At 48.1% G+C, this 26,036-nt stretch overlaps 2 protein-coding genes across 4 annotated transcripts; one reads left to right on the top strand and one right to left on the bottom strand.

The window, feature by feature from the left end:
- Positions 1 to 1,640: 1,640 nt before the first annotated feature.
- On the bottom strand, positions 1,641 to 12,795 carry DTYMK (deoxythymidylate kinase). 3 transcript variants are annotated; one of them, XM_074153714.1, is made up of 5 exons: positions 12,646 to 12,795; positions 11,992 to 12,100; positions 10,387 to 10,477; positions 4,983 to 5,180; positions 1,641 to 2,187 (listed from the first exon to the last, which is right to left on the bottom strand). In XM_074153714.1, the coding sequence occupies exons 1-5, from the start codon at positions 12,773 to 12,775 to the stop codon at positions 2,077 to 2,079; spliced, it is 639 nt and encodes a 212-aa protein (XP_074009815.1). In that variant the 5' UTR covers positions 12,776 to 12,795; the 3' UTR covers positions 1,641 to 2,076. The 3 variants fall into 3 exon arrangements, with proteins under 3 accessions (XP_074009815.1, XP_074009816.1, XP_074009817.1); XM_074153715.1 differs by having other exon boundaries at positions 1,648 to 2,187; positions 4,983 to 5,108; positions 12,646 to 12,775; XM_074153716.1 differs by lacking the exon at positions 10,387 to 10,477 and having other exon boundaries at positions 1,648 to 2,187; positions 12,012 to 12,100; positions 12,646 to 12,775.
- A 177-nt stretch (positions 12,796 to 12,972) lies between these two features.
- On the top strand, positions 12,973 to 25,904 carry ING5 (inhibitor of growth family member 5). Its single transcript, XM_074153177.1, has 9 exons — positions 12,973 to 13,097; positions 13,375 to 13,446; positions 14,202 to 14,368; positions 15,824 to 15,935; positions 17,556 to 17,649; positions 18,644 to 18,779; positions 18,932 to 18,993; positions 19,995 to 20,064; positions 25,102 to 25,904. The coding sequence occupies exons 1-8, from the start codon at positions 13,061 to 13,063 to the stop codon at positions 20,035 to 20,037; spliced, it is 723 nt and encodes a 240-aa protein (XP_074009278.1). The 5' UTR covers positions 12,973 to 13,060; the 3' UTR covers positions 20,038 to 20,064; positions 25,102 to 25,904.
- The last annotated feature ends 132 nt before the right edge of the window (positions 25,905 to 26,036 follow it).

Below are 26,036 nucleotides of genomic sequence, written 5' to 3'. Positions count from 1 at the left end.
TGCCTGTCCTCATGCTCTTGCATGTGAATTGAGCGTGGTGGCGGGTGGTACCTAGTGACCCTGCAGTGCGGTTGGGAATGCTGCCAAAACGATTGCAGTTTTGACCCTGTTGGGGCAACGAAGGCAGATGGGAGCCAAAGTCAAACTACGTGCAAGGGTGACTTCATCTTCCTCTTGGTGTACCTGATAGAACAGGCGCTGGCTGCTTGGGACTGCTGAGTTCGTGGTCCTGCCCCAGAGGGGGAGCATCTCTCCGCTTCTAAAACGTAAGCGCTTCCAAGACAGGATGTGCTTTTTTGGCGAGTCTCTGCCACGTGTGCTTTTGAGGTAGAGGGGAAAGAGCCAAGCAAAGGCTCAGAAGTTTTTGCGTTGGTAGGTGGAAAGTGAAATCTGTTTCCTTTAAGACTGTGTGCCTGCTGTGTAGCTATTTAACTGATAGCTTTCCGTAGCACGGCTTTCCAGCCAGCCTTTTAAACCCCAGCTCTGCAGCAGCAAATGTTACAGGAGTAAATGTAGTCAATTCAATAACTGTTTTTCATGTTTTGCCACGCAAGGGCAGGACGCAGTGCTGGAATTCTAAGGCTGTACCCTCTGTTGCCATCGGCAGGTCCTTTCTGCTGAGAGCTACTCGCTCAGGACGCATTCCCTCCTGACGTGTACACAAGAAGAGTAGTACTTATTTCATGCTTTTATGGGTAAGGACAGCTAGACCAGACAAGATTCCACCTGAGTGTTAATGCAGCCCCAATAACAGAGCTAAGCTCAGCTTTCTTAGATCTTTAACAGGTATTTCCGGCTTCTTAGTCAGGAGCCTAAAGCTAGTATGAATTAAATGACTTCTGTTTGTCTTCTTCCAGTGTTGCTGGCAGGGCCTGACTCAGGGTTACAGATGCTGACCTCCTTCTCCAAGAGTGTTTCTGCCACCGAGTGCTGCGCAGCTGTAGAGCGAAGGCAGCAGCTTTTTCCCTTTCGGCTCATGCTTGCATTAGCAATTCTGTCTTAAAAACATTTACCTCCTTCTCCCTGTTACTGGGACCAGTTCAAGCTGCCTCTCTCTGAGTTAGAGCAGGATTTAATCTCTTTATCAGCCAGCCTGGAGATCAGTCCAGTCCACACTGCTGGAAGGTGAGTTAACTGTCCAGCACATAGAGATAGTAACTTTCCTGGTCATCCCCGTAGCTCAGTGCACCTTGCAAATGATGTAACATTCCAGTTTATTGTAGTTTGCTGGTCGTTACCGATGACTTAGATGAATTCATCGCTGACCTGGTTTGGCAGCCTGTGCTGGGCTGTTTAAATTGCACTGGTGTCTGTGTAGGAGTCACAGGTGATGATTGCTCTGATCTTGGCCACAGGAGTAACTTGACCAGTCTAAAATAATTTAAGTGCCGCTCTCCCAACAAACTGGCCTTGCGATGAGCTAATACAGCCATTTCAGACTCTCGTCTGCTCCTGGGAGTTCGGTTTCTGTGTTGTTCTTGCTGAACAGCTGGGGAGCAGACTTGAATTCATCTCTCCCTTCATTCCACAGCTCTAGCAAACTGCTCTCCCTGGATTTAGTGCTTAAACCGGAGCACCTTCACCTCCCATATATCCTTCTAGAAGTGATCATGCTGAAAATAAAGGAAAAAACACCCTGTGCAAAAGGGTTAAAAGAATTTATTCACAAGTCCTCTACAATCTGGTTTCGGCACAGGGGATGCATTTACTAGAGAGGCAGAAAAATTGGGAACACAGCAGTTCCCCAAAACTGGGACTGCCGCTGCCTGCCTGTCACTGCTGCCCGTGTCCAGGGGGAGCCTGGCACTGCAGGGCTGCGGCCAGAGCAAGAGGGAGGTTTTTATAAGGAATCTGTTACATGCTCATCGCACATTCATGTATAAAATACAGCAGGGGCTATGCCGGATGCAGGGGAGGAGCACATAAAATGACCAGGATATCAGCACCGTGCTGGACCCATAATACACGGGATCTAAGCTGTAGTTACTGGAAAGTGCTGTAGGAGAGTCACCCAAGCAAGGAAGATCCAAAAGGTGAGTTTTCCCTTAGGTCTAAAAGAATAACTGGCATAAAGTTTTATTTCCAGAGTTCTCCCAAAGGTTTATTCTGAACCTCCTGCATGGTTTCCTCTGCGACGGACTTGATGTCTCTGTGCAAGTCTTCTATGCTCTTTGAAGCATCCATTGTCTGTTTCCAAGAGAAAAAAAATACAGAAACATGTTCCTCGATCAACACCACAAAAGGAAAAAAAGTCCCTTCACTGTTGTGTCTGCTCCCCACCTTACTATTGTTATTATCCATGAGCTAATTAAACCCGTACACTGTTTCTGGAGAGGGATTGGAAAAATCTATTTTATTTAGGAATAGACAATTAAGAATAGATGTGGGGCTGGATGAAGGGAAGCAGGAGAAACAGCTGCCGTGTGTTGTTTGCTAAGAGTCTTTGGGGTAGGTAGGTGTTCTTCATCCTGTCCTGTAGTGTCCCAGAAACGACAGTGTACTGATCCTTTGGTGGTTCTTCAAAATAAACTCCACCTGCGAGAGCAGGAGCCTCTAAAATTCCATCCTGTGATGGTCCAGTTTCAGATTGGTTAGGGTATTTTTAAACACTGCGGTACAGGTGGTCACGCTCTGTGATGCTGGTGGTTCCTCACCCTGAGGTTAAAGACCAGCAGCATCGCCCCCGGGTGGCTGAGGGACAATTCATTTCACAAAAATAAGTATGCTTTCATAGGCGGCAATATGGAACTCATGTATAGGCTGTAAACCCCATTTTTCCACAGATTTTTGTTAAATTAATTCTTTTGGGGTTTTGTGTTATGGTATGTGTTTTCTGTCAGCCTATTTTTTTCATCGTTGTGAGGTAGAAAAGGCAATTTCCTGGCATAATTTTTACTCCAATAGAAGGCCTAGTTTGGTGACTGTTATACATTTAGGTCCTTCAGGTTCTGAGAGTACCCAAAACCTCTTTCATGCTACAGAATCATATTTACCTGAAACAGGCTGCGAAGAATTTCAGTTTACTTCACAGTATGATCATTTGGTAAATCTGTGTACATCTCAGCTTCTGGTGACCAGTAATTTACCATAATCTCTCTCCTCCTATGTCTGCTGTCTGTGAAAGCTACAGATCAAACAGAAGATGCTGCCCGTGTCTCTTGACCGAACACTGACAGGGCAATGGAAATCACAGAATCACAGAAAGGTTATAGCTGGAAGGGACCTTAAAGCCCACCCAGTGCCACCCCCTGCCCTGGGCAGGGACACCTCCCACCAGACCAGGTTGCTCCAAGCCCCCTCCAACCTGGCCTTGAACCCCTCCAGGGATGGGGCAGCCACAGCTTCTCTGGGCAACCTGGGCCAGGGTCTCACCACCCTCACAGCAAAGAATTTCTTCCCCAGATCTCATCTCAATCTCCCCTCTTTCAGTGTCAAACCCTTCCCCCTCATCCCATGGCTCCCCTCCCTGACCAGGAGTCCCTCCCCAGCTTTCCTGGAGCCCCTTGAGGGACTGGAAGGGGCTCTAAGGTCTCCCCGGAGCCTTCTCTTCTCGGCTGCAGCCCCCCAACTCTCTCAGCCTGTCCTCACAGCAGAGGGGCTCCAGCCCTCCCAGCATCTTTATGGCCTCCTCTGGCCCCGCTCCAACAGCTCCATGTCCTTCTGCTGTTGGTGGCCCCAGAGGTGGAGGCAGCACTGGGGGGGGTCTCCCCAGAGCGGAGCAGAGGGGCAGAATCCCCCCCCTTGCCCTGCTGGCCACGCTGCTGGGGATGCAGCCCAGGGTGTGGGGGGCTTTCTGGGCTGTCAATGCACGTTGCTGGAGTGTGTGGAGCTTCTCATCCACCAACACCCCCAAGTCCTTCTCCCCAGGGCTGCTCTCCAGCCATTCTCCCCCCAGCCTGGATTTGTGCTTGGGATTGCCGTGTCCCAGGTGCAGGACCCTGCACTTAGCTTGGTTGAACTTCATGAGGTTTGCACAGGCAGCCTCTCCAGCCTGTCCAGGTCCCTCTGGATGCCATCCCTTCCCTTCAGTGTGTCAACTGCCCCACACGGCTTGGTGCCATGAGCAAACTTGCTGAGGGTGGACTCAATCCCACTGTCCATGTCTCCAACAAAGATGTTAAACAGCACTGGTCCCAGTACCGACCCCTGAGGGGTGCCACTCATCACCACTGGGACTTCAGGCCCTTGACCACAACTCCCTGAGCGTGAACATCCAGCCAATTCTTTCTCCACTGCGTGGTCCATCTGTCAAACCCATGTCTCTCCAATTTAGAGGCCACGATGTTGTGCAGGAGTGTCGAAGAGATGGTAGAAAGGATGCCCACATTAGAAAACCTCAGCCTAAGTGATCAACACACAGGATAAATGGGGAACGCTTCCCCATCTGGGATAAGGCTGCTGTCTGTGCAGCCCTCTGCACATGACTCCGAGGGATGAACAAGAAGGCGAAGCGATAGAGCAGCACGGAACAAAAAAAGATCATGTATTTGGAGAGACTTCAGGTAGCAGTAAGACAGCAAATGCTGGTGTAAACTGGCCCTGTGAGAAGGAAGGTGATCATCAATAAGGGAGACACAAGCTGCAGGACGACCCCAAAACTCTATGGGGATTCCAGACTCCTTGGCAGAAACTGCAAGACTCCAAGCAAGCAGAGGCAGGGACGAGCACAGCTGTGTCCCGCTGCTTTACCCAGCTTTGTCAGGTTGTCTTTCAGAAAGAGAATGACTTCCAGGAAGCTCTTTTGCAAAAACAACCAACCAACCAACCAAAAATCTTCCCCTCACCCCAACAGGGCCCCATAGGGTGTCCTGGAACAGAGTAGTGTTCTCTCTGCCACAGTGCCCTTGGCTGATGCCCAACATGTCCCCTGTCCCCCTGACCAGGAGCAGGAAAGGGGGGGTGCAGGGATGTGATGGGCACTATCGTGAGACACCCCCCACCCTGGCCCGTGAGGGGCCCGTTAGTTAGGGTTATCGCCTCACCTTCCAGTTTAACGTCTTGTCCTTCATGAGATGATAGAAGGACTGTAGAACTTTCTCTTGGAAGGAGCTGTTCTCATAACGTTCATTTCCAAAGTTCCCTCGCTCTGCTGCTTCTTCCGGACTTAACTGAAGAAACAGAATCAGATCTGGCTTTGGGAGTCCAACGTCAGGCTGTTTGCACCAGTCCAGGCAGAAGTTCTGTCTCAAACAAAGACAACCAAGTTTGAGGTGAAAGACAGGAACGTGAAGAAGGGAAAGCAGCAAGTCAGCTGGAGAGTGGGGTGGGGAAGGAACAGAGAAGGGAGGAGGGTAAAGCCCGAAACACTACACATGGGCTACAAACTGAAAAGGCAATATCCCAGCTTATCCTGCTGGAATTCAGTCCCAGTAATTTTGTTAGGTGCTGTGCACCTCTCATGCTCGTGTAAGTCAGGCAGAGCTAAAGATTTTAACACCTCTTCTGCAGAGTGCATCAGAGCCAAGTACCAAGCCACGTTTTGAGTCTCCATGCAACTGTTTCCAGTCCAAAAGAAAGCTGCTCCCAAACACAACCACCACCCAGCTTTAGCGTGGATCTTTCTGGGAGCATGGAGACTCCTCTTCAAACACCCACCCGACCCTTTCTCAGCCTACCCAGGAATTTCAGCCCAGACACAAGAGACAAAGCCTTCCAACTGTTGGATCTTATTGACAGATCTGAAGCCTTCCATCAGGACACTTGAATCCACGATGTTGTGGAGAGACCACTGAGGCTTGTCCGACCCCTCTGTTGTTCCTTACTGCTCATCCACGTGGGCACCAGTGATACTTCCAGGGTGATCTTAAAGTATCAAGAGCGACTGCCGGGGCTCTGGAGGTAAGGGTGCAGGGCACAGAGGCCCAGTGTGTGAGCCGATACAGGCAGGACGCAGGAACAACCACAAAACCATGGATTAAGGGCAAAGAACAAATTTAATCTCAATACCTCATGGATTGGGGAACCTCTGAAGCAGCACCCGGGCAGAGGCAGGCAAGCAGGGGACGCAGGCACCGCGGAGCAAGAGTCTTTATTAGCAAGAGAGTCCTTGTTAGCGAGGGAGTGCGAGAGCGAGAGAGCTCCCGCTTGCCATTTGGGCCTGTATTTCAGGGATTCCGGCAGGCAGAGTTTTCCACTGTGCTTTGATCTCTTCAGCAGCAGGGCAGGAATCTCAGGCGTGTTCGATAAGGTGCCCCTGAGTCCATCCCAGGCCTGTGTTATCTAAGTGCAGGTGTTCTACTTGTTGAGCACACAAAACTAAGCAGCAATTAGTGTGACATATGTGTTTTCCAGCACCCCACGTGCGAGTCACTTGAGCGTATTTACAGTCCTCCTCGCCGCTCTTCCGTTACTTTCCCACACCCAGGATCTCCTTAATCTTTCCAGGAAAAGGGGAAAAGGCTTGGGCAGGAATGAGGGTGGGTCAACTCTCAGCTGCACAGCTGGCGTGGCAGGCAGGGCTTCAGCTGCTACGAGCACAGGACACTATTTGGGGATTAATGGCTACTGAGCAGGGATGGGATGCATCTGGTGAAGCGGGACTAAAGCCTCGCTGCCAACAGGCTTAACAAGCGTTAAATGAGGTACATCAGGGGAAGGTTTACAATCTGAAGATGAGAGTCCAGGAAGAAATGTCTGGAGGATGATACAATAATGGAGGCTTTCCTGAAAGCAGCACAACTGGGGCAGTCACACATGTGATGTTGGGGTGGGGCCTCCTACAGACTGCCTGGCTGAAGGGAGGACGTTGATGAACCTTCTTCAGACAGCTGGAAGAAGGATGACAACTGCAGATCCTGGGACTCGTGGACCTGCCTATCTGCTGGGCTCAAGCAATCTGGGTTTCCAGAGCATGCTGAAGAAATTCTTGACACGGTGTCCAACAGCCAGTGAGGGGAAGCGCCCTGCTGCATTTGTCGCTCACAAGTAAGAAAGAACTGGACAAAGATGTGAAGGTCAAGAGCAGTCTTGGCTGCAGCGAACCATGAGATGGTGGTTTAAAATCTGGAGGGGAGTTAACAAGACAAACAGAATTGCCAGTGTGGACTTCAAGAGAGCAGACTTCCATTTATTAGGGAGCTGTGGTTTCGCTGGATAGTAGGTAGGGACAGTGGGAATCTCGTTCATCCATTCAGGTGCATCACTAATTAGATGACGAGGCATTTGGCTATTTATCAAGCATACACTGGAGTGTGTGTTCCTTGTCCAGGTTTTATGAAGGTGGCCCATCCACCGAGACACAGCCAGTAGCTTTGTCAATCCAGGGAGCTTCGTGATTTAGGTAATCATGAGATGCCACGTCCGTTTTTATTAGTGATTTACATTCTACATTACTACAACATATCTGCATATTACTATTCTATAATAACTACAAACTACAATCTGTAATTAAACTATAGTCAGTTTAATTAATTAAGTTCTTACCATTGTCCGTGCTTTGTTAGCAAATATACGTATGATGTCGACAGAGCTAAACAAAGCACAATTTGACAAACATCTAGCAACTTTCTCCTGTCAGTAATTTGAGAGTCCCAAATCTTTTAATAATGCCACATGCTCCCAAAGGGAACCCCGTAAATTTTATAGAGGTAGCACTGGTCAGTTCTTGGACTTGCATTTTTAAATGTTGGCATTTCCTTACCTTCTCCTCCGCTGCCTCTTCCAAAGATTTCAGTGTTGTTTCATATCTAATTGTTACGTCTGCTACAAAAGCCTGATCACCTCTAACAAATACTAAGTCTCATTTATACAATTCATTTTGATGGTCTCTGAGCAGCGGTTCTCGGAATACCACCCAGTCTTTCTTTTTGGCTTCACCTGCCAATAGGTGACAAATTTGGTTATGTCTTAATCCTGGCATCTTGTACTGCTGGGCAGTAGCCAGTAACACGTGAACAAGTCTCCTTCTCAGCCCGACAATGCCAACAAGATTTGATGTCTCCCTCGCACCAGGAATTCTCTAGTTGGATAAACATTTGTATGAAGTTGTAGTGCAGTAAATTAACTTCCTATAAGGAATGCAACTGGATTGTAAACTACAGGGATTACTGACTTTATCCTTTTCAAAATTGGAAATCCCATGGCCCCAAGATAGTAGTTTGGTCCAACCAATAAATTCTCGTTTGCGCCAGTTACAGGGTCTCGGGTACGTGGTTTCTGGAGCAGGGATCTCCCATTCTGAGACCAGTTCTTCACCACCTGATTCTGATATTACCGTGACTGCCTTTGGGTCCCAAATAGATGATATTTTGTCCTTCTCACCTCCACCTACAATCCATAATTGTTCAAATTCCTTCTTGTTTAACAACAGCACGTAAAGTTTCATCCGAAGACTGCACAATTCTCTGTAGTCTTTGAGCTTGCACACTGAGAATCAATGCTACAAGTTTGGTGATTCCCAAACCTCCCTCCTGAGTGCTGGAATATAAGATGGCATCAGAGGTACTCGGTGGTAAATGTAACCATTGCTTCAGGGCAGTTCGTATAGCCAAGTCAAGAGTTTCCAGATATGCAGGTTTTATATCAGCCTTATCTGCTAGATAGATCAGTCGTGGGATCATATACCCTCTTGAGATGTCAGCCTTCTGAAATGGTTTTAATAATGCCTTTCCAGCTTTCTCCAACCATCCTTCTACTTTCTTTAGCAGTTCTGGTTTTGATATTCCAGTCCACAGGTCAATATACAGACCTAGGTACTTCTCAGAACTACCAGGTCCAACCATATTGAGGGGGGTGCCGCTAATTGTCCAAGGACAGTCATTGATCATACACAAGTCTTTTCTTGGCTGGATGAAGAAGCCCTGGCACTTTTCCCCTTGTGAACTAACCGGCCTCAAGACAGAAAAGGCCTCTACAATGTTGATATTTTTCTGCATTCCTTCCCATGACCCACTCAGCAGCACCAAACCATCGACAAAGCCATAGTTATTATAACCTTTGAACAGTGTTGGAATCCACTCCCCTCCTCCTCCAGCTTACGCAGCAGGGGGTCTGCAGATAAGTTACACAAAATCAGAGCCAAAGGATCGCCGTGCTTAACACCAATCCAAATTCCAATGGGATCCGACTGTTCACTCTTCAGGTGGTCATCAGCAGGATGCCCTGGGAAACTCCCATGGAAAGCAGAGGCCCAGGAGAGCTGGTTGATCCTCCAGGACAGCCTCCTCCGAGCACACGACTCAGGAGGATCTTACAGCTGTGTAGAATGACCCCATGTTGCTATTGGCTGGAACAGTTTTCTTCACAGTAGCTGGGACATGACCGTGTTTTGGATCTGTGCTGGGAACAGCGTTGATGACACAGAGATCTCTTCATTATTGCTGAGCAGGGCTCACACAGTATCAAGGCCTTGTCTGCTCCTCACCCTGCCCCCCCAGTGAGCAGGCTGGGGGCCCACAAGAAGCTGGGAGGGGACACAGCTGACCCCAACTGCCCAAAGGGATATTCCATGCCACATGACGCCATGCTCAGTATATAACGCTGGGGGAAGAAGGAGGAAGGGGGTGATGTTCAGAGTGATGGCATCTGTCTTCCCAAGTCACCACTACACGTGGTGAAGCCCTTTCCTGGAGATGGCTGAGCACCTGCCTGCTGATGGGAAGCAGTGAATGAATTCCTTGGTTTGCTTTGCTTGCCTGTGTGGCTTTTGCTTTACTTATTAAACTGTCTTTGTCTCAACCCACGAGTTTTTTTCCACTTTTACTCTTCCAATTCTTCCCCCATCCCGCTGCGGGGGGAGTGAGTGAGCAGCTCTGTGGTGCTCAGCTGCCAGCTGGGGTTAAACCATGAGACACAAAGGGAGGCCGACAGAGACAGGCCAAAAGGCACAGGTGGGAATTAAAGAAATTCAGGCTAAATGAAGAAAATAATTTTTACCATCAAGGTGAGCAAATGTTGAAAGAAGAGCCCAGAAAGGTTGTGGTTCTACATCCCTGCAGACAGCCAGACCGTAGCCGGATGTGACCCCAAGCAGCCTGCCCAACATTAGACCTGCTCTTGAGCAGGAGGTTGGGCTTTGTGAATTCCACAGGTCCCTTCCATCTTATATGGCTCCATTATTCATCGCAAATTTAAGGGCCAGCAGCCAGAGCAAACATGGAGAATCTCAAATAAGTCACATAATCATTCTCCAGAGTCAGCTGGAGACACAGCCAGGAGTCTGTCTGGATTTACAAAAAGTAACCCAATTAGTTTCTCTGCTCTTTCTAGGGAAGGCAAACAGACCCAGTCAATACCTGGGCTGGAACCTGCACCCCTCGATTTCAATCCTCATTTCCCTGGAGGAGGAGCCTGGGCCACGCAGACTGGCATCACTATCAGGCCTCTAACTGGAGCTGTTTCTCCCAACACAGAGAGGGCAGGACAGCGGCTGCTGGAGGTCTCACTCACCTCTTTGGCACTTGTGAAGGCCACTCCAGAAAAGGCATATCTGTCAACCACAAGCGTGATCCCTTGATGTAATTTCTCTTTCATCAATGGTCTGAAAACCACATGGGAGAAAAAAAAAAAAAAAATAAAGAAAAAATAGAGTTACACTCCTTTATAGTGATACAAATTAGAGTTCATCTAAAAGACAGCTCATGAGGGATTTCTCTGTTAACGTGTATCATCATTAATAGCAATCATTAGTAGTGAGGATCGTGGATAAATAGCAGTGTTCTGTCCTCTAACAGACGTTAAGCAAACACTCTTTCAATACACCCACATTCGGGGTGCCCCAGTGCCGAGCACTGCTCTAGGCAGCTCCATGGCTTACAGGCAAGATCCCAGGTAAACTATTCAGCCCTGAACAGCTTAGTCCTCTTCCCTTTTTACATGGTGCAGTGTATTTGTGACACTCTGCCTTGGAAAGAAAAGTGTCCATTATTCACAATGACATCTCTTATTACAGTTCACAGAATCAGAATATTTTTGGTTGGATGGGACCTTTGAGATCATCGAGTCCAACCAACAGCAAAAAAAAAAAAAAAAAAAAACAAAACAAAACTCAAAAAAACTCCAAAACAAAACAAAAACCCCAGAACACCAAACACCAAAACCAAACCAAAACAAACACCCACAACCCCACCCACAAACAGACACAAACCAACAATCTCGGCCACTAGAGCATGCCCTGAAGTGCCACGTCTACACATTTCTTAAATCCCTCCAGGGATGGTGACTCCACCACCTCCCTGGGCAGGCTGTTCCAGGGCCTGACCACCCTCTCAGTAAAGTAATTCTTCCTAATATCTAATCTAAACCTCCCCTGCCCCAACTTCAGACCATTTCCTCTGGTCCTATCATTATTCCCTTGGGAGAAGGGAAGGCCAACACCCACCTCTCTACACCCTGCTTCCAGGGAGTTGTAGAGGGCAATGAGGTCCCCCCTCAGCCTTCTCTTCTCCAAAGAAGAGGATCTCATCTGCCTCCCGCCTTCCCAGTTTGGCTGGCTCCACCACTACGGCAGAAACAGCAATGTTTTGTTTGTTGGTTGTTTTTTTTTTTTTTTTTTAAGTGGAAAACATTTTGCAATATGGATTTCCAGGTAAAATCAACAGGTGTCACAGATTTCCCTAACTCCACATGTGATGACTCAGTTGGGCCAAAAGCAAGGGTAGCCACCTAGGGCTGAATGCAGCCTTCGGACGCGATTCCTAAACCCCTCTGCCACTCACACAGACCTCCTTGCAAAGCAAGGAATCCCCGTTCAGGAGAATAAATTCACAGTTTCAGCTGGTACAGTCTCAGCTCCCTAATTCTTGAATCCGGTATGGTACACGGATGGGAAATACTGCATCTAATGATTCCAAAAAAGACAAACTGTGGGATTTGATCTGAGATGAAATCCAAAGCTGTAAGAGTCCTCATGGCATTGCTTCCAGCCATGCTTCCCTTGCTAAACAGGATCATACTCTCATACTCACTGTACCCACTGCAAGGGTACAATAAAACCCCAGGGAGGATGCAATGCCACCAATTTTTGTTTTTAAACTTAATGAAGATGATCATTACACGTGCTCCCAGCGGTTAGCAGAGAAGAGCAGGTGAATGGTGTGATCCTCCAGGTTCTTCTCCTTCAGCAGGTAGGAGCTGATCAGCCGCCCGATCTCTGTTGTTCTCTCTGTAAGAAGGAGGGGGAGAAGCAAACAATGCCCTGAGCTGCTCCTGCCAAAGGGACATCCACCTCTCCCAGGGGGACATCAGTCTGTCCAGGGTCTGTCTCTCACAGATGGGAGGAGGTCAGTACGTCCAGGGAGGAGGTCTGTCTGTCTGTCTGTCACAGGTGGGAGGAGGTCGGTCTGTCCGGGGAGGGGGGCCTGTCTGTCTGTCACGGGTGGGAGGAGGCCGGTCTGTCCGGGGACGGGGGTCTGTCTGGCTGTCACGGGTGGGAGGAGGCCGGTCTGTCTGTCTGCCTGCCTGTCACGGGTGGGAGGAGGCCGGTCTGTCTGGGGAGGGGGGTCTGTCTGCCTGCCTGTCACGGATGGGAGGAGGCCGGTCCGCCCGAGGGTGGGGGTCAATCCGCCCGGGGTAGGAGGAGGTCAGGGGCCGAGCGCGCCACCACAGCCCTGATGGCACGCCGCATCCCTCGGGGGCGCCCCGGCCGCGGCCTGGCAGAAGTACCTCTCCAGCCCCTCCACTCCCTCCGGGCGTCGGCAGGCCCCATACCTGGGAAGCGGAGGAGGTCTGCGCGGTGGCCGTCAGCCCGCAGCGCCTCCACCAGCCGCCGGCCCTGCGTGCTCTTCCCCGCCCGGTCCACCCCCTCCAGCACGATCAGCGCTCCCCGCCGGCCCGCCATATCCGCGCGCGCCCTCCGCCGGCCCCGCCCCTTCCGCCGGCCCCGGCCAATCCCGGCGGGCTCTGCTCTAGGCGGCAGGAGGGCAGCGAGGCGCCGAAGTCCTCCAGGCGGGAAGGGAGGCCCCGCCCCCCGCCCCTCATGAATATGCAGCAGGAGCATCCCCGGCGACCAATGGGCGGCGGGCGGACCATGAATATGGGATGAGGCCGGGGCCGCGGCCCTTGTCATGCGGGCCCGGCAGGCGGCGGGAAGCGGCGGCGGCGGCGGCGGGGCGCGGGCCGCAAGATGGCGACCGCCATGTACCTGGAGCACTACCTGGACAGTGAGCGCCGGGCCCGCGGGGGCGGGGGGGACGGTGGGGGGGGGGGCGGAGGAGGGCGACGGAGGAGGAGGGCGGCGGCGGCGGCCACCGGAGCGGCGGCGGCGACGGGAATTAGAACTGCGCCACGGGCTGGGCGAGGGGGGCGGTGCCTCGGTGCGTCATCAGCCGGCGCGTCGCGTCATCGCTGTGCGGCGGGGAGCGGTGAGGTGATGGGCGGCGGGGAGGGCCCCGCTGTGAGGAGAAGGGGCGGTGGAATGGCTGGGCCTTTTTGTTGCAGGCATCGAGAACCTGCCCTGCGAACTGCAGCGGAACTTCCAGCTGATGCGGGAGCTGGACCAGCGGACGGAAGGTAGCGGGGGGGAGAGGGAGAGGGAGAGGGAGAGGGAGAGGGAGAGGGAGAGGGGGGTCCTGGTGGCCCGGGGCCGGCGGGGAGCTCAGCCCTCTGGGGACTCGGCCGCAGGGGAGGCCTCTCCTCTCTGGACCCCTCTGCGGCGGTTGTTCCCTTCCCGCGAGAGCTCCAGCTGACAGGGTGTGAGGGGGTTTTTCCAGCAGTTGGTGTGAATTGTGTGTAATGGCTGTACCTGCGCACCCCTCGGCTGGCCTGGCTTGCACCTATCGCCGCAGCTGTGAGGTTGTGGGTTGCTGTGTGTCTTGCAAGACCCGGTTTGTTGGGGTTTTTTTGGTGGGGTTTTTTTTTTTTTTTGAGGTTTCTGTTGGCATCTGGCTGTACGTTAGTGGTTTTAAATTTGGGTTGAAACGGGTTTCAGTTTGAGCCGTTAGAACGATAAATGGCCATGTAGCAAATACAGTATTCTCCGTGTGGGAAAAGAGGTTGGAGCTTGTGAACCCGTCGGTTCAGTTTCTGCTCTTAACCTCGAGACTCTCCTCTGAATTAACCGTAAAGCACTTGAGTAATCACACCACAAGTGTTGAAAAGTGAGTACCTTTAACTTCACCTTTTTTTAGACAAAGTAAATACATTAGGGAAGGGAGGGAAGTCCAAAAAGTGTCAGGAGAGATCTTCTAAATACTGTAAAGAGGTAGAAGAAAAAAATACTTGCTTTTGTGGGTAGCTTTCTCACATGTGTATACTTTGCTTTTCAGATAAGAAAGCAGAAATTGACAGTCTTGCAGCAGAATACATTGAATCGGTGAAGAACATGTTACCCGAGGAGCGAGTGGAACACCTGAAGAAAATCCAGAGTGCCTACAGCAAATGTAAAGAGTACAGCGATGATAAGGTCCAGCTGGCCATGCAGACGTATGAGATGGTGAGGATCACAACCAGTGAGACTTTTGTTAAAAACAGCCGTACTCCAGAATGGAGCTGCTGATGGATGTGGAAGACACTTCCACAGGGTCCATTTTCCCTGACCTATTTATGTTTTTGTTCAATTATCTTACTGCAAAAAAAATTAGTAGCCCTCAAGCTTATTTTTTTTACTTTTGCTATCCCCCAAAAGCCTCCTTTTGTGTTATCAGGTTTTGTGTCAAGTAGGCTTCTCTTCTAGTGAAGAGTTAAACGAGTTTATCCTGCTTGGAGATAGGTACTACTGATCAAGCTGTCTGCTGTGTAATAATACCAGCAAATTTATCCCACTCCCTCCTCCCCGGTAGCTCCCCTGTCACCTGATAGTTTATTTAGGGCTGGTCTTAGTCAAAAGCAATGTTTTTCAAGTCAACTTCAGTACTATATTGTGGAGAAATGGCAGGAAATCTACTTGATTGCCTTGGTTTCCATGTGACAAAAGAAATCAGACCTGTCAGCTCTCCCATTCTGGTTGAGTATTGGACACCAAACTTTCATTGATGGGCCTGGTGGGAAAATCTCATTTCTTAAGATGCAGCTCTCCGCTTTTTTCTTCTGCCCCTACTCCAGTGTCTGTGTAGCTGTCCCTTGAATAATTCTCATATCTGTGTATCTTATCCCCTAGATAAAACTTGAGTGAGGGGAATCCTTTTGACTGTACGTAGTGTATTTTGTCCAGCTTCTAGAGATGCTTTACGTTCTGCTACTTCTGCAGCTGCGGTACCTTTTGTTGCCATCAATTACTGCAGAAAAGGAAATTATTTCTCACGAATGGAAAAGCGTCCTGGCTAACTAATTTGAGGACTAGGTATCGCAGCAGCACGCTTTGGGGGTGGTAGCTTAAAATACCTTTGCTGCATCTCTGTCCTGCAAGCCCCATTATTGCAACCAGGGTAGTGGAAGGTACTTACTTAATGCATATTTACTTGATATTGGTGATAGTCAGCTTAAACCTGTATTTATTACTAAATTTCTTTGAATAGCGTGCCAGTGGAATACCAGAGAAAATAGCCAGATCTACTCAGTGTGTTTCACCGTCGATAGTTGAATAATGTATTTTGAAAATTACAGGGAGAAAACAATTATTTTTAATGTCTCTCACAGTCTTATTTTGTTCTGCAAACTGTTCATCTGAGTTGCTTTGACTGTCCTTTATGCTACCTCCCTTTTCCTTCCTTTCTCTTTGTCTGTAGAGGGACTTGGTCCTCTTGCTTTTCCCTGTTTTCTTTTTCTCTCTGCCTTAATTCCCTTTGTACTGTTTTCCTTTTTGCGGTTTGGTACCCCTTTCGTGCCTTGCTCTGAACTAGTAGACTCCTGTTCGTGTCGATAACGGCCGAGTTATTAGACCTTCCTGTTTTCCTTTGGGGATTTTTATTTTATGTTTTAAATTCAGTTTGTGGTTTCCTTTTCTGTGCAGGTGGATAAGCATATCCGCCGACTGGATGCAGACTTGGCACGGTTTGAAGCAGATCTGAAAGATAAACTGGAAGGCAGCGACTTTGAAAACCCTGGATCTCGAAGCCTGAAAAGTGCGTAAATTTTATACGGTTGGCAGCCTTTTCCAGCACTGTGCGTATCTAACCAGAAAGGCTAAAATCCAAAGTAGGCTGTTATTTCTGGAGGAGGAAAAGTAGTACACCATCGTGTGCTCCTCCACTTGGTTTTTAATGCTCTTCAGATACTTAGTGTTCTGGTTGGTGATAAACAAATAAAAAAACCCCCTAGTGCTGCGATCTAACATAGTGTCGCTGCTTGCCAGATCACCTTGAGGTGGCCCACGGTTACTGGTTTTAAGGAGGCCACTGGCCGAGGGGGAGCTAGCTGTGACAAAACTGAACTGATTCTAATTGACAAGCGGCTGAATATGAGCCGGCAGAGTGCCCAGGTGGCCGAGAAAGCCAACGGCATCCTGGCTTGTATTAGAAATAGTGTGACCAGCAGAAGTAGGGAGGTGATTGTGCCCCTGTACTCAGCACTGGTGAGGCCACACCTCGAGTATTGTGTCCAGTTTTGGGCACCTCAATCCAAGAGAGATATCGAGGTGCTGGAGCGAGTGCAGAGGAGGGCAACGGAGCTGGTGAAGGGCCTGGAGCATAAATCATATGAAGAGCGGTTGAAGGAGCTGGGACTGTTTAGTATGAGGAAGAGGAGGCTGAGGGGAGACCTCATCACTCTCTACAACTACTTGAAAGGACGTTGTAGAGAGTTTGGTGCTGGTCTCTTCTCACAGGTAATTAATGACAGAACAAGAGGGAATGGCTTCAAGCTCCAGCAGGGTAGGTTTAGACTGAACGTTAGGAAAGAATTTTTCACAGAAAGAGTGGTCGGGCATTGGAATAGGCTGCCCAGGGAGGTGGTTGAGTCACCATCCCTGGATGAGTTTAAGAGACGTTTAGATGTGGTGTTGGGGGATATGATATAGGGAAGAACTTTGTAGTGTAGGGTAGATGGTTGGACTCGATGATCCCAAGGGTCTCTTCCAACCTGGATGATTCTATGATCTTCCTACAGCTCTTGAGTGTAACAGTTTCAGGCTTGATCTGTTAAGCTCTTCTTGAGGAGAGGAGATTTGCCTGTTTTCCTCCTTCTACCAGAATTTGAAAACTAATGAAGCTGAGAATAGCAGGAAAAATTAAGAGTTAGAGGAAGGTACCAGTTTCTGTAACGTATACTGGAAATCTCATCGGGTTACAGTGACATTTGAGCATGGTTAACAGCAGCACAGCTTTCTGCTTTTGAGCTATGAAGTAAGGGGTAAGATCAGGCATGTGGAGATAAAAGTTACGTTAGATATTGAGTAATCAATTAACTGGCTGAGTGTTTAAAATATACTGAGATTTTAAAAAAAAAAAAAAAATTACAGGATGTCTAATCCAATGTGATGCTATTTATGTCTTGTGCAGCAATATGGGCTAACATTGTACTGCAATAATTGAATTGCCAAAACTGAATGCAAGAGTTTGGTGCTTAGTTGTACTACTTGCCGTATGTATTATTTGTGGCATAAAAACGTATTTCAGAATCAGCATTCATACTCAATTACGTATGAAATAAGGATTTCAAAACAATATGTGCATCAAAAGAAAAACATCTGGGGATGTTTCTGGTATTCAAAGAGGTTGAAACGATGAGGTTTTTTTCCTTTATAGAGGGACGAAGTCAGAAAGACAAAAGAGGCTCCCGCGGTCGAGGCAGGCGAACATCTGAAGAAGATACACCAAAGAAAAAGAAACTCAAAGGAGGGTAAGGCAGACCTAGTCACAGCTCCGGTGACTTTGGCTTGACCCTTCACAAATTTTCCGCAAGCTTGTGTTACACTATTTATGGACTTGTGTCTGGATGGTGAGCAGCATTAGAGTGTTCTGGTCTTACTCCATTTTATTAGTGTCCTGCTTAGAACAAGTGTCAGCTTTGTTAATTAACTCCTTGGTTGGCATGTGGACACTCAGCATGCTTGGAATGCCTGCTGACTGGAAGGACAAGATCGGCATCTCCGTTGCTGTTGGCAAGCTGGGAGAAAATAGCACTGGTTTGTGTCACGCGGCTATTTTTAACAGTTGCTTGTGGTCTTGGTTGTAAAAAGAAACACTTGCCCATCAGGGAAAAAAAAAAAAAACCCACAACTTGTATTGTTGTTCTAGAAATCTTGGAGGATTTTGAGGGTTATTTTGAAAGAATCCTGTCCTAGATAGTCTTTAATAATCAAATTTGGTTTTGTGAAGTAAGGAAAAAAACATGTCCTCTCTCTGTGGTATGATTTATAGTAAAGGGGCTCTGTTAATCCTAATATTTTCAGTTGGCTAAATGGAGGGGCAGAAAACTAAAAATAGTTTCCATTGACTGTTGCTGACTTGTTAACTTACTACGTTCCCGTCAGAGCAAGAGGGTTCACTTACACCTGATAACGAGAAAAGAATGTATATTAAAACCGGTTTGGGGGGGGAGGGAAAATCAGATTCTTCTGTCCACAAGCAGAAGTGAGTGATCTGCATGTTCATTTTGTTACTGTAGTCATGGCATGTACAAATCATTCTCTCAATTCTTCATAGTCAAGCTCATGTTTAGCATTTGATCCAACCTGCCTTACGATTTTAATTAGTATGTGATAATGTAATCTAAAGTAGGATCAGTGTGGTTTAGGGAAGATAATTTTTAAAAACTAATTTTTCCAAGTGAAATTTAGATCTTGGAAAGATGGTGTTGGCGCAACTGGAAAGCGTTTTGTCCTTGTCTACAGATCAGAGTTTGCTGATACCATCCTGTCAGTGCATCCCTCGGATGTCCTGGACATGCCAGTGGACCCCAATGAACCTACCTACTGCCTGTGTCACCAGGTGTCTTATGGAGAGATGATTGGCTGTGACAACCCAGATGTAAGCACTTGAGATGGTCTATTTGCAGATGTTTGCTGCATCACAACGCTGAAATCCGAGGGAGGGGGTGGGTGCTTGCTCAGTTAGCTCATACAAAATGAAAGTAATGTTTGTGAAGCACCTCTGTGGGTTTTTCCTTTCTTGTTTTGCAGTGCCCAATTGAGTGGTTCCACTTTGCTTGTGTGGACCTCACCACCAAACCAAAAGGGAAATGGTAAGTGTGTCAATATCCACCTTTTTGATTTTTATCAGGCTACAGTATGCCTCAACAAGAACAGAATAAGGAGATTTTAATAACCTTAGAATCATAGAATAGTTAGAGTTGGAAGGGACCTTAAAGATCATTGAGTTCCAACCCCCCTGCCATGGGCACGGACACCTCTACTTCCTGACAGAGGAGCTTTGCTCTTGTCATCAGAGGGTTTTCATGCTCTATAGTTTGGAATTGTGTTTGCGTGAAGGTAGGAGGTACAAGGGGAACCTTCTTCCTGAAGTCTACTTCCATGGGAGTCCTAGGTTCTGGTGGGAGCAAAGCAAGGACTGGGGCACATGCACAACTGCCATGATAAACAACAGTTTTCTTGATCTGAGGCTTGTATAAACATATATGTGTCACATCTCAGGTTTGCTGTATTGTCGCGTAGTTGTGGCTGTGGTTAAAATTGAGAAGAGACTTACTTATTTTTTTCACTTCTGGAAGCAGAATGCTCTCATCTAATTAATTTGCCCATCGGAAACAGGCTTAAGTGAAAGGGAACTGCAAGCATTGGAGGGAGAGGAAGGAATGAATCGGAGGAATGTGTCTTTCTCCTTTTGCCTGTAGAGTAAGCTTGTGTGGCAAACTTTGAAGAAGTTACTTGGAGTAACTTTTAGGTGAATGAAATCACAGAATCTTAGTGGTTGGAAGGGACCTTTGAGATCATCGAGTCCAACCACATTAAAAAAAAAAAACAAAAACACACAAACAAACAAAAAAAAATAAGGTGAATCACAGCTGTGATGAGCCCTGGAAGCCTTCTAGTGCTCTCCCCACTTGGTACAGTTCCTTCCCTGTTTGCCCAGGCTTCCTGCATGTCATGAAAATTTAAAAGCAATTACTTAAATTGGCTGCTTTTAAACCACCTTCCCACCCACTTGTTCCCAAATAACAAAAAGAGTTCTTGGGCTATATGTTGTTTACTTCAGGAACTAATTACTGCTTCTTTTTCCCTGTAGGTTTTGTCCTCGTTGTGTTCAGGAAAGAAAGAAAAAGAAGTAAGGAATAGAGGGAAATAAATCCTCGGAGGCAAGAAGAATTTAATATATTCCTTCATTCATGTTGCAATATTATCTTTGATTTTATTTTATTTTTTTTGACCTACCCTCATTCTTTTTCTGGTATGATATTTAATTGTCCAGTGGCCAGTTGTAATTCCTGTGCTTTCATAAGAGAATAACTTTGTGAGGGTGTCCCAAATCCCTTTGCTACAGGGGTTTTATTTATGTTACACTTGCACAGCACTGAAATCGGTGTTACTATGAAGCGCTAAGGCAGCCAGTAGCCGTGGTCTCTGCTGGTCTGTAGGAGTCTGTGAAAAGCATTGCAGGAGAATGAAATACCTGTATCTTCAGCAGGGTGCATCACCCTCGTGGAAATAGTTTAGGCCTGGAGCTTGGTGTGGCAGAGGAGAAGGAATTTTCTCTGGTAGGCGCTGTTGTTTATGGTGTGAAGTCCCTTTGTTGTGCAGTTCTCGGGGAGAGGTATGATCCTGTCTTCTCTTCTGGGGAATTTCTTCTGTCTACCTTTGCACTGCCTTTATTTTGCTTGATCTTGCCCCCATTCACATGAACCTTAACAGACGCAAACTATGAGACTTTTCACTTCCTTCTAGAAAAGGTTTGTCTCATTTGGGAGAAAAACCTTTAAACAGCAAAGGAATTGTCCTGCGGTGTTTCTTCGTGACCATAATATTGGGAGAGGGCGTTACCTTTCCTGGCCGTTTCCATTTCTCTGAAGATCCTTTAAGCACATTACTGTGAAGATGAAACCTACAGTATTCTTAGAGACATAGAAGGTCGGATTTATTCATAAAATAAGATGAAGGCCTGACTTCTGTTGCTTGTGTTTGCCTGCGCTGCACCCAGGTAAATCAGGAAAACAAGCTTTAAGGGGAGGCTCCCTGAGGATGATGTGTACATTCCTGTGATGCTGCGGCTTAGGGGTTTGAACAGGATTTGCTGTGGCCTATTGAAGAAGGCCATTCAGCAGGAATGTTTTTAAATTACTTCTTTTTTTTTTTTTTTTTTTTAAGTGGGGTGCGTTTGTATGTTCTTGACCTCTTTAAGCTGCCCTTCAGATGATGAATGTGAATCCTTGCTGTCAGCACAGTGTCAATTGCTGCAGGGGAAGGAAGAGTAGGAAAACAAAAGTCTTCTTGTTTTTTCCTTCCTCTGAGTTATAGTGGATGCAGAAGTTGAGGGAAAAGCAGAGATAACTCTTGTCTTCATGTGTCCTGTATTACGGGGCTTACCCGCCCACAATAAAAGATGTTGTGAGGAAAAGTGGTTCTGCTGGTGGAGGGGGAAAAAAAAAAAGCCCCAAACCACCCCCCCTGCAGCAGTAACACCAGGGCTCGTGAACTTTGCTGGCTGTGATCCCTGGTGGGTATTGGTGTCAGGGCTGGGTACTACTTTGCATTACCATTGTGCAGGAGCTCTTGGTATAGACTGCTGGGAAGGCGGTAAGAGATCTCCAGCTAAGATTTTGTTCTGCTGTAAAAGCAATCTGAATAAACAGTACAGGGAAAAAAAAAAAAAACCACTTCTGGACAGATTTTGACACCTGTTTCCAAAAGAAAAAAGTCTTTTTTTCCCTTTTACACTGACCCTCTTACTCATGTTTTGCAATGAAAGAAAGTAGAACACAGCTCTTCACAGAATCCCAGAATGATATGGGGTTGGAAGGGACCTCTGGAGATCATCTAGTCCAACCCCCTGCCAGAGCAGGTCGCACAGGAATGTGTCCAGGCGGGTTTTGAATGTCTCCAGAGAAGGAGACTCCACCACCTCTCTGGGCAGCCTCTTCCAGGGCTCTGCTACCCTCGAAGTAAAGAAGGTCCTCCTTATGTTTTGATGGAACTTCTTATGTTCAAGTTTGTGCCCGTTTCCTCTTGTCCTGTCCCTGGGCACCACTGAAAAAAGACTGGCCCCATCCTCCTGACACCCACCCTTGAAGTATTTATAGGCGTTGATCAGATCCTCCCTCAGTCTTCTCTTCTCCAGACTAAAAAGACCCAGGTCCCTCAGCCTTTCCTCATCAGAGAGATGTTCTAGTCCCCTCATCATCTTTGTAGCCCTTTGCTGTCCCCCCTCCAGCAGTTCCTGTCCTTCTGGAACTGGGGAGCCCAGAACTGGACACAGTGCTCCAGATGGGGCCTCACCAGGGCAGAGCAGTGGGGGAGGATGACCTCCGTGGACCTGCTGGCCACGCTTCTTGATGCACCCCAGGAGACCATCGGCGCTCTTGGCCACAAGGGCACATTGCTGGCTCATGGGCATCCTGTCGTCCACCAGGACTCCCAGGTCGTCTTCCTCAGAGCTGCTCTCCAGCAGGTCAGCCCCCAACCTGTACTGGTGCAGGGGGTTATTCCTCCCCAGGGGCAGGACCCTACACTTGCCCTTGTTGAACTTCATCAGGTTCCTCTCTGCCCAGCTCTCCAGCCTGTCCAGGTCTCGCTGGATGGTGGCACAGCCTTCTGGCGTGTCAGCCACTCCTCTCAGCTTGGTGTCATCAGCAAACCTGCTGAGCATGCACTCTGTCCCTTCATCCAGGTCACTGATGAATATGTTGAAGAGGACTTGACCCAGTATTGACCCCTGGGGAACACCACTTGATACGGACCTCCAACTGGATTCTGTGCCACTAATCATGCCCCTCTGAGCTCTGTCTTTCAGCCAGTTCTGTATCCACCCCACTGTCCATTCATCTAACCCACACTTCCTAGGCTGACCTATGAGGATGCTGTGGGAGACAGGGTCGAAAGCCTTGCTGAAGTCGAGGTAGATGATGTCCACTGCCTTCCCCTCATCTATCCATCTGGTCATGCCATCATAGAAGGCTATCAGGTTATAGTCAGACATGACTTCCCCTTGGTGAATCTTTGTTAACTACTTCTGATAGCTTTCTTTTCCTCCATATGCGCCCAAAAGGAGTTGTTCCATCACCTTTCCAGGGATGGAGGTGAGGCTGCCTGGCCTGTAGTTTCCCTGATCTTCCTTCTTACCCTTTTTGAAGACTGGAGTGACATAGGCTTTCCTCCAGTCCTTGGGCATCTCGTTCTCCAGGACCTTTCAAAGATGATGGAGGGCGGGACAGCAATGACTTCTGCCAGCTCCCTCAGCACTCGTGGGTGCATCCCATCAGGACCCATGGACTTGCGGGTATCCAGTTTACTTTACTGTTTTCTAACTTGATCCTCCTCCACCAAGGGGAGGTCTTCCTTCGTCCAGACTTTCTCTGTTACCTCCAAAGTCTGGGACTCCTGAGGGCTGGCCTAAGCAGTAAAGTCTTTAGAGACATAGTTTAGTAATGTGGTTTGTGGTTTTTTGTATGGTTTTCTTTTGGTTTTTTTATCAGTTAGGTTGATGGTTGAACTAGATGATCGTAAAGGTCCCTTCCAACCTTGATGATTCTATGACTGAAGCAAAGAAAGCATTCAGTAACTCTGCCTTCTCGGCATCCTTTGTCACCAGGGCACCCGTCTCGTTCAACAGCAGGCCCACATTTTCTCTAGTTTTCCTTTTGCCTGCAGTATACTTGAAGAAACCCTTCTTGTTGACTTTTACATCCCTTGCCAGGTTTAATTCCAAGGAGACCTTGGCTTTCCTCATTTCATCCCTGCATATTCTAATCGCATTCTTGTAATCTTCTCAAGTGGTCAGTCCCTTCTTCCACGCACTGTAAACTTCCTTCTTCCACTTGAGCTTTTTCAGAAGCTCCCTGCTCAACCACACAGGTCTCCTGCTTCCCTTGCCTGATTTCTTGCTCTTAGGGATGCACCGATCCTGAACTTGGAGAAAGTGGTATTTGAACATCAGCCAGCTCTCTTGAGCCCCCCCTACCTTCCAGAACCCTATCCCATGGGATTTCTCCAAGCAGTTTCTTGAAGAGGTTGAAGTTAGCCCTCCTGAAATCCAAGGTTTCAATCCTATTTCTGTTTTGCGTGTACTACCCACGATCCTGAACTCTATCTTTTCATGTTTCATCTGTGATTCTATGATCACTGCAGCCAGGGCTGCACCCAACCTTAATGTCCTCCAGCAGTCCCTCTTTGTTTGTCAGAACTAGGTCCAGTGGTGCTTCTGTCCTTGTTGGCTCCTCCATCACCTGAGTCAAGAAGTTACCATCAATACACTGGAGGAACCTCCTGGACTGTATGTGCCTGGCTGCGTAGCCTTCCCAGCAGATCCCAGGGTGATTGAAGTCCCCCACGAGAACCAAGGCCTGTGATTGCGAGGCTACTTGCAGCTTTCTGTAAAAGGCCTCATCAGCTTCCCCATCCTGATCAGGTGGCCTGTAATAAACACCCACAGCAGTGTCCCTCGCATCAGCCTGTCCCTTAATCCTCACCCACAAGCTCTCAACTCTCTCCTCATCTGCCCCCAGGGAGAGCTCGGTACGTTCCAGTCGCTCTCTCGCATGAAGAGCAACTCCACCACCTTGCTCTCGCCAATTTCCCTTCCCCGCTTTGCTCTGCTGGGCTTTGAAGATGCTGCAGGTACGTCAGATGCTGAGACAGCTGTTCTGTGAACGTGTTGATTTATTGCATCTGCTATGGGGCGAAGGAAAAAAAAAAAAAACCAACAACTCTCCAGGCTCCTTTAATTTAAAGGGTGATGTCACAGGTGTCTTGGTGCCGGTGGGTCGCTCCACGTCTTGTATGTGAAGTTTCCATAGTTGTGTTTACAAGATGAGAGGCGTTTGTGGTTGTTGCCCTTGTAATAGCAGCCGGAAAGCACAGCAGACAAAGGAGAAGCCCATCGCTGGAGGGAGGGAAGGGGAAGGAGGGGCACAGTCACACAAACCTGAACTTTGAAACAGTCAGGCCTCTTTTCTTTTTGCCTCTTTTTTTGAGGGTAGGTGTATTTGTGATACCTCAGGAGCCAGCCTGCAAGCCGGTCACCGGGGAGTGAGCCCAATTCCTCGCTGACCTGGGGCGACATAGGAACATAGCTGCCAATGGAGGGAAGCGCGATGCTCTCTTAGGTTTTATTTTCTCCTTCCATCCAATGGTATTGTATACAAAGCGCTTTTCCTATTTTTTTTTTTTCCCCTTTTCCTAAGGCCCTCTTAGTGGTACCGCCACGGATTGGGCGTTTGGTTGGAAGCAGCCTCCTCATCGCCCTGCTCCTCTCTGGAGGGGACGGCCTTTCCTTAGCGAGTGCTTTCTGGGGCTCGGAAAAGCAGAGGTTTTCCATTGTGACCAGCAAAGCAAAAAAAGAAAAACAAGCTCTGGAAGTTAGCGTCGGCCCTCAAATGAAAAAAATAGTTCGCTAGGACTTGTGAGCAGTGTGTGAGGTATAGCACACTCCTCCTCTTTACGACGTAACGTCTGCGACGCGTCAGGACACCTGGCCTCTGATACCAGCAATAAACTGTCCCCTCGGGGACACACCAGCACGGGGGCTCCAAGCATCCCTTGGCCGCTTACACCCGGCTTCAGAGACTGTGGGGTTTTTAAACTCCTTTATAGACAGAAATACCAACAGCCTTCATTTTTGCTTACTTAAGGGATTTAAATCTTTCTCCTGAATTTTGAATGTACAGTGTTAAATATACTTTTCTGGAGAAGGGTGAACGAGACTGTGACACACGCCGAGGAATGTTCCACTAAAGATTGTCAGAACACCCAAAGACCCTGCGGGGTTCAGCTTTACTGCAGCGCGTCCAAACTGGAGGGGAAACGACCCAATTTCTCTATTTTTTAAAGGAATTAGATCTATGTTCCCTTTGTAAATGGAAGAGAATATAAATCTTTTTATTGAAAAAAAAAAAAACAAAGGAATGTAAAGTAAAAATGTATATCTGTTATTTTTGGATCATGTTATAGATAATGGATATATTGTTATAAATAAAGTATTTTTGGGAACAAAGACGTATCGGGAAGTGTTGCCGTGGCGCAGGAGTGCTTGAAGGGGGGTGGCTGTGCCCCGGGGGGACAGGCCCTGCAGGGCCGGGCGGGCGCTAGGACCCGTGGGATGCCGCAGGGGGGCGCTGCG

This window comes from Numenius arquata, chromosome 9, assembly GCF_964106895.1.
Source record: "Numenius arquata chromosome 9, bNumArq3.hap1.1, whole genome shotgun sequence".
NCBI classification, from domain to species: domain Eukaryota; kingdom Metazoa; phylum Chordata; class Aves; order Charadriiformes; family Scolopacidae; genus Numenius; species Numenius arquata.
Note: the sequence above shows the minus strand (reverse complement) of the source record. Positions and strands in the feature narration are given on the sequence as shown.